This window comes from Haliotis rubra, unplaced genomic scaffold, assembly GCF_003918875.1.
Source record: "Haliotis rubra isolate DU_JTF1 unplaced genomic scaffold, ASM391887v1 Scf235, whole genome shotgun sequence".
In the NCBI taxonomy this organism is placed as follows: Eukaryota; Metazoa; Mollusca; class Gastropoda; order Lepetellida; family Haliotidae; genus Haliotis; species Haliotis rubra.
The window spans coordinates 1,277,551-1,292,856 of NW_025766392.1; the positions used below are offsets into that span (position 1 = coordinate 1,277,551).

Here is a 15,306-nt window from a genome sequence, read left to right on the forward strand (position 1 = left end):
CATTTGTTGAAATGACGTGCAGAATATGCTCATATATATACTCGGACACGTAACACTCGTTAATGTGTTTCAACATGCATTTATTTTGTGAAGGGATATCTCAGGCTGGGTGAAAGTTGGATTTAGGTTTGTGAGATTAAATAGCCAACGCATGTGAACATTTCAAGGAGCAAACAGTTTAAATGTCCTCCATGTTGAACAAGCCAAAGCGGGACGTCATGCAGGCTGCAATACGACGACTGATCTTAAGTCAATGACTTTGTTACCTCTATAGTACTTCAATTTGCAGTTGAGGTTAGAATCAACCTGTCTCACCACTGCACTGTACATGTAGGTGATCTGCGAAAAAAAACCATCGGCAAACTCTTTCCATTGTATTAGTTAAGTGAGATTTATGACTCGCGTCCCGCTGTGTGTATATTTAAGGCTCGTTGCGTCCAGACTGAGTAAAATTAATAAAGGACATGCCAAAATTGTTTCTAACTGTAGTGTGTGTAATTTTTTTCCACTTATATCTGAGAGTGTGGTAGAGTTTAAGACATTACTACTTGGCAAGGAGACGTCACTTCGAGCCTTGTTTTGTGTCGTGTCAGACGAGGTGTGACATGAACGCTCTGCGCCATAGAGCACTGCTAACTTAATAACAAGATACGTCAAACACTAAATAAACTCCACACCCGATACAACTAATCTCCCTCACTACTTAAGAGGTGTGAAAGTTTTCTGCCTGGGGATAGGCTACCTGTTGGATCTGAACCCAGACTTTGTAGGATGTCGTCTGCCGGGAAGGGTTTATTGTGTAGCAGACGACACTTTTGAGGTCACGAACTAACCCAACCGGTCCAGGAAATGACGGGCGCTCGTTATAAGGCGCTGAGCGGCGCAACAGGTAGATCAGTTACCTGAGGGCTGCGGTAGGAGAAGCATCTCACATACGACATTCGGGACAGACGAAACACGTCGCCATATTGAATTGTGGAAAGTTTACGGTTAGAGAAAGTGAAATCCCCGAGTTTATCTACGGTAACAGCTGGGACCTGTCCACATACCTGTCAGGTACAAGTTGACAGAGGTGCGCGCGCATTGGGTATTCAGCGCCACGTTCAATGCGTTGAACCAATCAGAGAGAGGGTGGCCAGTAAAGTTGAGTCTCGGCACATGGTCTAGAAGTATAACAAAACATTTGGTGGTGGTCTTGCCTCGAGTTCTAGTCAGTTAGCAAGACGCAAGGGACATGGCCCCATACCTTGTAGCGTTGTTTTGCGCCTCAGCCGGGAAGAATGGAGAGGAACTCGGTTCGGATGAGGAACAGATTGTGTTATTCGTCTACCTGTTATTTGATGTCACCAATAACAAGGTGAGTCAGTGGGAACTCTGTCAGTGTCACCACCTCCATCTGGGACCATCTCCCTAACCCCTTCACTCTCGCCCACCCCCTCGTGGTCTCCCCGTTACTAACTATACCCCTTATTTCAGGTGATTGCAGTTCAACATCACTACGTGAAACCTCAGCCGAACGAACTGTCGGAAACTTTGCTGACTGAGGACTGTAAGACAGAAACTGGAATAGATGAAAACGCTGTTAAAAACGGACAGTCACTGGACCATGTATTGGAGGAGGTACGTTCACAACTCTAGCCTTACCTGTTGATTACAGGTATTCTTTTTGATCTCGCCGCCGTTCAGGCGAGAGATGCATGGATGGAAGGGAAAACAATTAGCATGCTCAGCACTGTTTTAGGCACATTCTGTGCTGCGATTAATTATAAAACTCTCGAGTATCTCGCCATGCAACCTGTTGCACGGATATCGATCGCGCTGGGCTTCAGCATATGACGTTGCAGCGTGTCGTGGTAGTCGTTGAAGGGGTAGGCAACACAGGGAAGGGGACTCCGGGAAGGGGGACACAGGAACGGGGGAGGGGGTCGTTATCTGAACTCCAGACGCAGGGTTCTCATGCCCCCACAAACATCAACACCTTCCTCTGATAACATTATCTATCTACCTACATTCATGTTCACCTTGTCACATATTGTACACAGGTAAGTCCGGAAACCTTACCTGTATTAGGGATGTTTTCACTGTAGCCTAGGATCTGATTTCTTGTCGATATCAAGCCCAAACCTACATACAAAACGTACTCCATTATTTACAGCCTTGATTAATGTTTGATTGCCTATCAACAAATTATGGTCATTTGCTCCGTCTCGTTTGTGTTAAGGTAATGATACTATTTAACCAATCAGTAAACAATCCCCTTGATGTATATAGGTGCTCCTACTTCAGTCAAATCATATACGAAGCAAATCTATATTCGTGTACACAGAAACTTAAATATGCTACCATATGGCAGATTTCTAACTTATAATTGAACTTCTCAGTTAAGAGATTTACCTATTACTTACATAAAATTGCAATTCTACGTTACAATTTCCAGTAGATTATCATAATTATTAATCTTTCACTATTCATGATAAAACTTGTGGAGTGTATATACTGCTGTGAATATTGAACACACGGCCATGTGTGGGTGTCACGTGACTCCCTGACTCAACTTCATTCATTGTACAAGTGAGAATATTGAAACATTAGCACTTAAACAGTCACACACAGAGCACTAGAATCTCCGTGGAGCTCTTGTCATGTGTAAACAAATATATGTAGCGTTAGTACCCGACCATAAATTACAGCCTTATCTATGTTATGACTTTAATCCATATTGTTCTCCGAACCTTTATCTTCTAATTAAGGTGCACGTGGAGCTGATGTGTAGGTATGATGTATACGAACCTGATATTTGGTAGTATATGGGTTTATTCCACATATACCAGACATGCATACCGTTTACTAAACATGCCTCGCTATACCGCGCCGCTCTCTACAGCTTATCCCAATTCTCAGGGTAAACATGGACAGTAATGTACACGATACGATTCACATACGGGATGTTGTTTGTTTATATGTTGTGACACTGTTTGGTATATATAAGCAAACATATAGACATCCATATGTAGTAATTATATCACGATATATATGTTGTACCTTAAACTAATCTAATGTGGTCGTACATGTCATACAGTCGATGTAGACGTTGTCCACGCGGACCACAGCACACACTCAGATACTGTTTTCAGCAATATGGCTTTAAATATAGACCTTTATGTTTCTATACGAAGCGCTTAGTATTCGATGGACAGTGTAGGACTAGATTAATGTTTAGATGGACATTTTATTCTGTAAAAGGCTACTTTCCCAAATACATTCATAAATATATATACAGTATTTTGCATGAGTTTTACAGAAATAATATGTTTAAATTGTGATGAAATACTTGTCACATTTTTATTTGAATTCACTTTAGGCGAGACAATAAATAATAGTCAGGAATTGGTATAAGTTTTGTGTATATTCGAGGAAGGATAGGCTAAATTATTCAGGGTTATTTTTGTGTATAGAACGTGTTCAAGTTGATATATTCAGAACAGTTACGTGTGGTATATCATATTGTGAAGCCCATTTCTGGTGTCCCCTGCCGTGCAATTGCTGGAATATTGCTAAAAGCGGCGTAAAACCAAACTCACTCAGTCTAGTAAATCTTTGAACTTGTTATGTGGAGTTTGAATGCTGGAGGAATTTGCACCACAACCTTGCTTACCCTCCACCAGTTGACACTTTAGGGAGTTACTCGTTTGGAACATGCACACCTATAATTACCTATCTTAATCACACTATCTGTTTGAATATAGGAATATGTTTACTTCGCACTGGCCAGCTGTGTACCTTATCAGCAGGTTTGTCACGTGACGATATATCCATATTAACAATAATGGTTAAGTCTGGAATGGCAGAAATCCTGCAAACCAGTCATACAGGATGGCTTCGAGTTCAGTCATGGTGTTTGAAGGCTGTGGGGTAGCCTAGTGGTTAAAGTGTTCGCTCGTCACGCCGAAGGCCCGGGTTCGATTTCGATTTCATGGGTACAAAGTGTGGTGTTCATTTCTGGTGTCCCTCGCCGTGATATTGCTGGAACATTGCTGGAACATTGCTAACAGGGGCGTAAAACTAAACTCAGTCATGGTTTTCCTGTTCCAGTTTGACCGGTTCCTGTGTGCTAAAGGTGCCCACCCTGACCACGGGTCAAGAACATTTTGCTTTGTGACAGATGGTCAGAACCATCTACGTCAGTTGCTGCACCCAGAGGCATGCACCAAGAACCTCTCCCTCCAATCATACTATGGCTCATTCTACGATCTCAGGAGGGAGTTCAAGAGATTCTACAAAACGGACACTATTAAGAATATCAAAGAAATGTTGGAATGTATCCTTTAAAACTGAGTGTGACAATGTGTGATTCTGTTGGAAATCATGGGTGAGTTATTTTCTTTTGTATTTAAGCGGTGTGACTATAGCATTATCGCAACATATGCTGGACGCTAAGCTGTTGCTGTTATCCAACATACATGCCCTGGTTGTATTAGCTCTTCATCCTATTTCATCCTTCACAGCACATATTCCACACTTGTTTCTGGTCTCCCGGTGATCAGTGTTAGAGACATCAGTTGTCTGAAATAATGTCCCACACATGCCACGTGGGGGTCAAGGTCAATCACTGGTTTGCCTGGTCCAGAATCGACCTGTTAAAGGCTACCGAGACATAGCTATATTGCTACTCGCCGAGTAGGAAGTACATGTATTCGTCTTGCATCTATCTATCTATCTCCTCCAGAAGTGGGAAGTGTATTAAGGAGTGGCCGAGACAATATGAAATATTTTCCCTGTCAGTACGGTATATATCACATGGCAATATCGAAGAGATAACCTATTATTATCTAATATTTCACTCGGCAGTGATGGTTGTGTTTCGTGGAAAATGTATTTTCACAGGGAATATGGAATATGTTACAGCACAGAGTCAATTTTGTTTCGCAGCGTGGAACAGTATATTAGAAAATATGTAAACTTTTGCTTGGCCCTAGTTTATAGCCAGTATAGAGTTTCTCTGGCAATATCAAACAGACCGCGGGGCAGGATGAAGCATTATATGTGGCTGGGTATTAAAGTCTCTGAAACCTGTGTGGAGTGTTCCGACAGTCTCTGGGCTACTGGACGTCTCGGAATGTGTAGTGTTGACATGAGGACCAGCTCGTGGAGGCCCTGGGCTGAAGCTGCTTGGCAGTCTGAGGCTAGCAGGGATTCATGTAGATCCTGGTTTGACTTGACGTACTCTTGTGGCCTCATCGTACGTGTATGTTGACGTAGCCTGTGAGAGTGGATGGCGGTTGAAGGTTCATGTGATGTAGTCGTAAGAGATGCAGCTGTAGATGATGGTTATAGCGGTAGGTGTTGTGGCTGTAGGTGATGCAGTTGTTGGTGATTCAGTCGTTATGGTTAAAGTGGTACATGTTGTTGCTGTAGGTGTTGTGGCTGTAGGTGATGCAGTTGTAGGTGATGCAGTCGCTGGTGATGCAGTCGTTATGGTTAAAGTGGTACATGTTGTTGCTGTAGCTGACGTAGCTGTAATGGATGCAGCCGTGATTGCTGTTCATGTAGATGCTGTTGCTGTAGCTGTAGATGTTTCTGTTGAGATGTATCTAACCTGGACAATACCCAGAAACCTGACGCATGATCTACCCGACGTCCTACTTCTCCCATAGCCAGGGTATCTGCTCTAATTGATCAGTGACTAAATCACAACTATGTCTGACAATACAGTGTCCTGGGTGAACTGCCACCAGCATTGCCGGGCGATGTGTCAGCTGTGAGATGGTATAGCAGAGATAATGCATTCTCCATGCCTGGTAGGTTTGTGTTGTGAGTTACGGAGTGTCACAGGGTCGGGGTTTCGGCTCTCGGGTGTAACGCCACACACATCAGCAGGCATTCACATGCAGCAGACCAGAACACCCCTCCATAGGCGTGGCACTAAACATTCTTACAACCAGCGTTGTGTGCAACACCGTAGGGGCAGGCCCGGGGGAGCTCTCCTCTTCATTTACAGCAATCTCATCCTTGATCTTCTGTGATTTAAGTTATAGAAATGTCGAAGCAATGTGTCGAATTCACAAGCATATAACGGGGTACTTGGTGTGCGTCAGTGTGTGGTAAAACGAGGACACGGTAGTAGCACTCCCTGAAATGATGAAGCGAAGGAAATTCATTAGGTGACGGGAACTTATCACCGTTCTTAAAACAGAATAGGGTGTTTAAGGATCTGGTTCGCGTTATATCGGGGCCCTGGAGCAGAGTTGTTGTATATGACATATGAAACTGCTTGAGTGACGGGGATATATCGTGACCATATCGCCAGTAGCTGAAACACCGGTAGAGCAGGTCATGTGATCCAACTTTATTTACATCACGTATTTACTGTAGAATTTAGCTTCTAAGGTGCTTAAGACTGTGTGAGACTGAGTGTGTGTGTGTGTGTGAGAGAGAGAGAGAGGGGGGGGGGGGAGGGAAGGAGAGAGAGAATGAAGGAGAAAGAATGAAGGAGAAAGAGAATGAAGGAGAGAGAAAGGGGGGAGAGAGAGAGAGTAAGAGTAAAGAAGTGGGTGAGAAATGAAATGACACTTTCTGGTTATCAGGATATGAGATTATGGAAACTGATATGTGAATATTGGATATTGGTCATGTATTTCTCCGCATGCACGTGTGCACGCCATACGCAAGATTCGACTGATACAGCTCTACATTAGGCCATCACAATATGTATATCACATCTATTGTCCAGATGAGAGGCACATTAAGACCGATGCTGCCCTGACCCCTGCAGCCACTCGGTAAACAGCAGACTTGACCCTAAATATAGCACACTGAAATATCGCTGTGTTTTCAGGGACGAGTTGTCCTTACACCGTCCCCATTATGCTGCCATTGTCTTACATGCCCGATTGTGTGATATATCCAATATCCTCAGCTGTGTGATATATATTATATGCCCAGCTGTGCAATGTATCCTATATGCCCAGCTGTGCGATATATCCTATATGCCCAGCTGTGCGATATATCCTATATGCCCAGCTGTGCGATATATCCTATATCCCCAGCTGAATGATGCCCGAATGTGGTAGGCCCTGTGTGTCCTGTTCACGACCCGACTCAATAATAGGAGTGAATGACCGATTCAGTTGCTCTGATGCCAGCCTCAGTGGTATGCAATAGACAATCTTCTGAATAATTTACGGTATATACCCGTAGCAAATCAAGGAAAATATATGCCCAGATTGTCCCTGACAAGCATAACAACGGGAATGTCTGGTCCAAATTGACTTAATTTCCCATATGCATGTCATGTTCGGTACGCTACACACTCTGGTTTGACAGCTACAGGAGACCTATGCTTAATGAACGTACGTGTATAGCGCCTGTTGTCCACTACAGGTATACAATGCGTTCAACTGTATGTGGGGCGGTGGGGTAGCCCAGTGGTTAAAGCGTTGGCTCGTCACGCCGAAGGACCGGGTTCGAATCCCCACATGGGTACAGCGTGTGAAGCCCATTTCTGGTGTCCCCGCCGTGATGTTGCTGGAATATTGTTAAAAGCGGCGTAAAACCAAACTCAGTCAGTCAACTGTATGTTGTGATAACAGGAGCTCGAAGTAGACAGCGAATGCATCGTCTTGTACTGAACCGTGGTCAGCTTCTCGACCGTCTGTGTGTACCCACAGTCTACTATGTGTCAGCCTAAATTGTCCATTTGTAGGGCCTGTATCTCTATCAACATCATCTACCCCGATTCCCGGTTATAACAGGTGTCCAGCAAAACTTGTTGGTCATTGGAGGCGACTGGGTGGATCGGGTGGTCAGAGTCAGTGGTTTGGTAGATAGCGTGTGATCGTACCCTACGTCGTGGATAGTGCTCATGCTATCAATCACTGAGTGTCTGGTCCAGATACGACCATAGACAAGAGGCTGTCATATCGGGAATAATACTGAGTGCGGATGGGTACAATGTGTGAAGCCCGTTTCTGGTGTCCTTCGCGTGATATTACTGGAACATTGCTGGAATATTGCTAAAAGCGGCGTAAAACCATACTCACTCACTCACTTAGTGCGGTGTTAACTGTTAAGAAAAAAACAACAAAAACAAACGAAACCTAAGTATTCTACGTATTCTGTTCTGTCTGCCAATGTGATCTGACTGTCTGATGAACTCACGGAGACAGGTAGTCAGGGCCGTTTGATGTCAAGGGGTTAAGGGTTAATTACCTGAGGTCAGGGTTCACCACCGGATTCTCTTGTGATCTAACGTATTATTCGACATGACGTCACGTCCAAGATAAGCGTAAATTCAAGTTTCTCGTGGCTATACAGGGGGATCAACTTCGCGTCTTTCTTCAACTTGTACGCCATTGTTTACTGTATAGGACAATTGGGATTGAGGCTGGGGGACAATACACGTGATTTAGTCGGTGTGGCCAGGTACGCGGGTAGTCATAATGCCCCTGTTGCCCGTGGCGGGTGTTACAGCCAGGTCATTAAGGCAATCAGGGGTCCGTGTACAGCTGGGTCAGCGTTGTCGGGTACAGCTTAACCCTGGTGTCAGCTGCCCTGGGTAGCTGGGACCCAAGTGTCAGGTGGTCTAGGTTGTTGGGACCCTTGTGTCATCTGGCCTCAGTCGCTGGGACCCTTGTGTCGTTGGGCCTACGGGGCGGTGGGGTAGCCAGTGGTTAAAGCGTTGGCTCGTCACGCCGAAGACCCGGGTTCGAATCCCCACATGGGTACAATGTGTGAAGCCCATTTCTGGTGTCCCCCGCCGTGATGTTGCTGGAATATTGCTAAAAGCGGCGTCAAACCAAACTCAGTCAGTCAGTCGTCGGGCCTACATTGTTGGGACCCTTGTGTCGGCTGGCCTCAGTCACTGGGACCCTTGTGTCGGCTGGCCTAAGTTGCTGGTTTTGGTAAGGTGAAGGTTTTGGTATGTGTGAGATCGGTGACTGGATCAATATCCAGGTAGACTCTTTGAGATATGTGTCTGACTCTACTCGGGTGGACTTGTTGGGTATACACGCTCAGACTGCCGATCTACCCGAGATTAGCGAATCCACTTTCCTTGAAGGTCCGATCAGGTTCCCCTGCCTGACTTTCTATCGCTATTCCCATCTTGAGTTTGCTCTGCACCCGACTGATCAAATCGGAACCTTTCTACCCTGGCCTATCAACCGTAATGCCAACTCTACACGATATACCCACAATGTAGGCTGCCTATACAATGCCAATACATTGACTATAGATTTCTCTTACGTATTCAATCATAGCCCGTATCACGCACACAATTTTCATGTTTCGCTCTATCTGTAGTCTCAAATTTCACAGATGCTTTCCAAATCAAGTTTAAACAAGGCAGCAAACAGCTTCACACCTCTATAATGTGACACCCAGACGGCGATATGTTTGGAAGAGGTCTTAAAACAAAACTCTCAACGATAAGACAGAAACCAGATTTCTCCGGTTACGTATCTGCATGATCAACTGAGTTTGTCAAACTGGTGCTCTTAAATGCCAACATTGGAATGGAATTGACTTTCTCACGCCGGGCCTTCCTCAGGGCCTTCCTCAGGGCGTGTCTTTGTCTCAGAAGCAGACGATCTGTATAATACATGGGCCAGAGCTCTGAGAAGCAGGCGATCTATCTTACATATTAATAAGCGAACTAGTTTATTAAGATGTGTGTAAATACATACGAATAACGTTGATAATGCGATATGTATTACACCCTTACTGTGATAGACATGTACCCGAGCTCTGTCAGATACAGACAGCTATCTCGCACATGTTGCTCGGTTTGCTCCGTTAGAAGCAGACGATTAATCTCACGTTTGTGAGCTCATTCAGAAGCAGACGATTATTCTCACGTTTCTGAACTCGTCAGAAGCAGAACATCCACCGATCACACATGCTGCTGAGTTCTGTAAGCAGCAAGCAAACTGTCTCACAATATTGACCCATGCTTCCCTCCCCTATTTTATCTATGTTGGTGTTCGCAAGCAGACCATCCACAGTTCACACATGTGGCTGAGCGCTGTTAGAAACTATCTTTACTAACACAGTATGTACACATGCCCCGCCTCAGGTCTCCAATTGGTGTTCCCTCCCCTTATAGTATCTATCTTGGTGTTCTCCGATTCACTAAGTGACCCTCCAACTTTCCTAAAGATGGCCACCGTGTTTGTTGATAGGGCTGTTTTTGTCGCGGCGTTGATATTACTGATCACTCCGTACAAGTGTGGATTTAACCCTCTGTCTCGGGATGGGGGATGCAGTATGACCTTCCCCGCTATAACGCTTAGCGAGTCGTAGGGTATGCGTGGGTGCATATCCACCCGTATTACCGGACTGATACACGTGGCCCCTTATACTCTCTCTGGGATCGGCTGTAAGAAAATAGCGTGTTTGTATGTTCAGCCAACACGTTTGTCTCGTTTGACAGCGATGGTGCACAAATCGCGTATATAAGATTAATTTACATATTTGTATCCCCTTTGCCGACTCGGGGTGAATTTTGTGTACATATATATATTTTCTCCCCGACATAACGCCACAAAATGTATCGTAAGTTGTCCATATATCCAGAGAACCGAACGGAGGTCGGAGTTGACACTGAGGTGTCAGAGAACCGTTTTGTGTAGTCGGTCATCGATATGTCGGAGCCAATAATTGATCACTTCTTGTGAAACAAAAATAATAGTGCCACACCGGCCGGGGGTGTCCTACCTATGCCTATAATGTTATGTTGGATATGATTCGTGTTTGGGTATATACAGTTGTACAATGCGATAATACACGACATAGCCACGTTGTGTGTATTAAGAGACACACGGTATCCAGTGCCTGAGCTAGAACATTATCATGTAACCCGAATGTTATCTCCCTCGTTAAAGTTGACAACAGATCTCATCACTTTACGGGATTCATGTTTTATCTTGTCAAGTCGTTTTTCATACTACTCTCTCGTTGTCGCCCTCCTTCCTACCCCCACCATCACCCCCTTCCCCATTCCCTATACTCCTCCCTCCCTCCCAATAGCTCTGCTTTTTTCGAGCCCAGTCTGTTAGAGCGATATTCACTAATATATGTTTGCTGATAACTTGCTAGCATTTATTATGCTTCACGGAGTCTGTCAGCTTAACGATCTGAGTGTGCTGCTTATCAATAAACGGGTCCTACCGTGGGTTCAATAACGACATAATTTAGTAAATTTATCATATTCCTATAGAAATCCATATGTGCGATGCCCAGCATGGAAAGGTCATTGTTGGGTAGATATTACATTAACATGTCGCTACTAGGACCGACACACTAGTAACACAGAGGACGCGGTGTCGGGGGAGTGAAGGGGGATTCCTCTGTGTGGGAATGACGAAATATTATTAGATAGCGTTCGGAATTAGGGATGACGGTAATGTAACTGTTTAAAATGAGTCTATAATCCCTGTATATAATTAATATGCTCCCCACGTCAGTCTGTACAGCTGCGACTGGGTAGGGGGGGGTTTGGGTTACTGTAGATATATAGGTCGCTGTACCGAGAACCACGAATGTCAAACCCACACCCATCAGTTCAATCACATAGAAATAACCCACAGCTATTATTGAGTAGTAGAGTTTTGTCCAACTTCTGATTCCGACCTGAAGTCGAGCCAGTTTGTACCCCCTCTCCCCCTAATTACAATTACCCGATCTACGGTGGGGACAAAGCCTGTGTGATTGAGAGGACACGGTTGAGTGGCCAGATGACGGCCGTGCCAGATTCAGTTACGTGGTCCGTTGTTAGGATAACAGTACATTGGGAAAATACAAGACTTTTGTGACAAAAGAGCTCTATGGGCGCCGCCATTAGGCCTCGAGTTCCCATGGTTTGCGTATAACGTCCTACTAACGATGTGCACGTACGTCTACGGTATCACAGGGCCACAGCATCGTATTCTCCAGTGAAGCCGTGACGATATGTGGGAGAATGTTACCCGTGTCAACACTCAACGTTTCACTCTTTGATGCCGACAGTCAGCTAGACTAATATGACAGCACCCGCAGTGTGCGAAACGGGTGCGGATATAAAGTCGCATATTAACCGTGTTAACGTCTATAGGTGTATTAACTGTTACGGAGGTGCGTGACCCGGATGATGGTATATTTTATGCAAGGACGTGGCAGGCGCTGAGAGGGGTATGGCGGGACCCAGGTCATTGGGTTATATGGTTTATAGTTTACAGTTTATTATTAGCGGTAATGTAGTTATATTCTCCAGAGCCCGAGAATGGTGCATAAATGCCGTTTCTTTATATGGGCTAATGTTTTCCGACGTGACATAGGCGATGTTGTTGAAGATTGTGGCGGCGCTCGGCACATTTTCTTCACTCACTCAAATCTGCTATTCAACATGTTGCACATGGCAGCAATAACACATCGACAGCTCACTTGTTAAGACTTGTGTAAGATACACCATGCATCCCGACTTGACCTTACTTCAAGTAGCGGTAGTTGTTGCAGAGAGCAGAGAGGAAGTAGTTGTAGACGTCCCCTAAATGACAGGTTTATGGTGACTGATGTGATTGATCCGGGCGAGTTATCTCGCCAGTAGGAGATTATGACAGATCAACGTCTTCCTCAGTTAAAGGTAACGGTTGTCACATTGGACTGATTTGCGATGTGTTTGACTCAGGGGTACGGCGACTCCTCATGCTGTGGGTGATGGATGATGATGCCCGTCTCCCTCGCCCCAGGCAACGCACATCTAGGTCACGTGACACTGTGCCCCCTCGGGGTGTTGGTGAGATATCCATGCGTAACGTCTTGGTTGTTTTTGCTGGTGTGGTGTACGACGTCCACGGTATTCGGGGTTAATGGCTGTCTTGGATTTGAAGGATGGGCGAGCAACCTCTTTCTAGTCAATGTTTATGGTTTGCAACAGCAACGAATGAACGATATAGTGCCTCAGTGATTAACAGAAACTTCTGACACTTGCACCGCATCGAAAACATCAAACTATGTGTCGATAAAGATGCTTTGTTGCTAGGAATGTCGGAATTGCACTTATTTTAGCAGGGGTTGCGTCATAATGGCACAAGCAGTCTGTACCGGTATCTGGACAATCTTGTTTATCTCGATGTCGGCTATAGATAGAAAATTGAAGGGCACAGCAGGTGCGCGATTCCACTGACGTGTGATGGTTATATATAGCCCTATTGTCAACGCATTGCCATACCTTCAGGCTCGTCTCACACAATAACCGTATTCTAACCGCCGGCCAAACTTAATCGCCAATCTTTAGACAAACGCTTTAATGAACGATTTTATGCATGATTGGATATCAGATGTATATCTCGTTTTGTTGCACTGTAACGTTTGACTTCGGATTGTGTTCAAGTTTGTTGGAAAGTCTGAAATGAATGCGGGTTGGCACCTTTACGACACAGTCTAAAGACCACATTGCGGCACCACCCGTCCCGCCGATTTACGGCATGCTGCGATATCTGCATGTTTTATTTGCTTACCAAGGCAGGGTGCTGCAGTCTAAAATTCCTAAATATGACACGATGTCATGCAAATGTCGCCTCACAATCCAGAGGGCACACAAGTATTTTACGACAGTATATACGTCCTACGTCACTGTCGTCGAGCGTACTTTCACATTGCATAATATTTGCATTTCATTAACATGTCATTAGTAAGGACACGTTTCATGCTTGAATTGTACAACTGTATTTAGCCTATATGTATCGGGGGCCGAGGGTTTGTTGTCATGGCAACAGAATCACGGTAGAAGGCCTATTTTAATAGTTGCATGCAGGGAGATGATATCAATGTCATGAAACGGTTACGTTGAGCATGAAACCAGTGAGGTATAACGTCCACATTGTTCGGGCGTCCCGTGGCAACACGTGGTGTTTGATCTACGCATGCATTCACGATCTAAGCATGGAGTGCTCTTGTGGGCTGCTTTAGGGGTTCATAGTCATACTCCACCACAGCGAATCATTTGTTTTACCTTAAATATTGAAAAATAATTTGACCTGTATGTTTGTGTGTTACATCAATGTACATCACATGTACTGTTTAATTATGTGACAATTGTGTCGTCACGGGAGAGGCAAGTCACCATGAGCCTGAAGCAGCCAAACAACTGGCACATCCCATGGGGATTCCGGGTTAAAATAGGACCCCTGTTTCGTAAGAGGTCGTTAGAGGCAATCGCTGTTCGAGCTAATAGGTTGAGGCCAGTAAATAGTCCAAATCTTAAAGCAGACAATCCAGTGATTGATATTCTGAGCAACTATACACCTCGTGGGAGTACGATGTGACGCTGTGAACCAAGTCCCTGAGCCTCTTGACAGATCCATTATATCGCCTCTGAGGATCATCAACCTTTACGTTGCCGGGAACCCTTTCGGAATCCAACGCCGAGTATGGTACAAACACTTCACTACACCAATGAGGATTGTCCATAGACACAATACCGGTCACCACTGTACAGAATCACATAACCACCCCCACCAGCTACCCTCCCCGGTATCCACCCGTACACAACGATCTACCCGGACCAGTGATCACAACACAACGGTTCAGCGAGGCATGACCCGCTCAGCTGAGGGTCGGTCGCTGTCTATTTCCCCTGTGTTGAGAACGCCGCTGAATGGCCGACAATACGCTCCCCCGTGTACAACAGTGTATCAATTAGCAGTAGCCCCGGCTTGGAGGTGTCGGCAACTCGTACAGCAGTATATTTGTGTGTACAGTATACAGTGTGCTGTATAGCACTTACCATTCGCCATTCAACTACATACATGTGAACACTATTGACGTGGATAATAGTAGGTCGTGTAACAGGGATTAACTGACTATATGCAACAGCGTTGGGCGTTTAGTGGATCTGTCCCATACACTCTTCTAAGGAAGCGGTTCCTTGTCTCTTATCTGTAATGATGAGAGACAGAGAAGTGCTGAGCAATCAGGTAGTTGGCTAATAATTCTGACATGAATGTACACAACTCAACAATCGCCTACCCCCGTCAATGCGTACCCCTCCTACGTCAATACGTCCCCCGTTTATTGCCCGCAACGCCTAGTCTCCTCCATAACCTGTTGATCCGATTAGAAATATCATACTGGCTCTAGTGTAATCCCCACAGTTTGTGGGCAAATAGGAATATCTGCTTAAGTGAGATATTTACTAAGTGTATTTACTTTCGGTATTGCCAAATAATAGGGCAGCATGCGATAATCTTGAAATGAGAAATTGATGTAAGATATCCACAACAGCGTATTATCCCCCCGACCCCCACCTGCTGGTAATGGTGACACGTGTCC

The 15,306-nt window shown here is 45.0% G+C and overlaps 1 protein-coding gene across 2 annotated transcripts in view; it reads left to right on the forward strand.

Moving 5' to 3' along the window:
• The first annotated feature begins 930 nt into the window (after window positions 1-930).
• LOC124278345 (RNA-binding protein fusilli-like) overlaps window positions 931-15,306 on the forward strand; it is a 30,099-nt gene continuing 15,723 nt past the window's right edge. Inside the window, exons 1-3 of one of the 2 annotated variants that reach the window (XM_046714067.1) lie at window positions 931-1,357; window positions 1,477-1,620; window positions 4,093-4,318. In XM_046714067.1, coding sequence (XP_046570023.1) covers window positions 1,235-1,357; window positions 1,477-1,620; window positions 4,093-4,318 — 493 coding nt within the window. In that variant the 5' untranslated portion in view covers window positions 931-1,234. The remainder of the gene's footprint in view (window positions 1,358-1,476; window positions 1,621-4,092; window positions 4,319-15,306) is intronic. The other variant, XM_046714068.1, reaches the window with a different exon arrangement.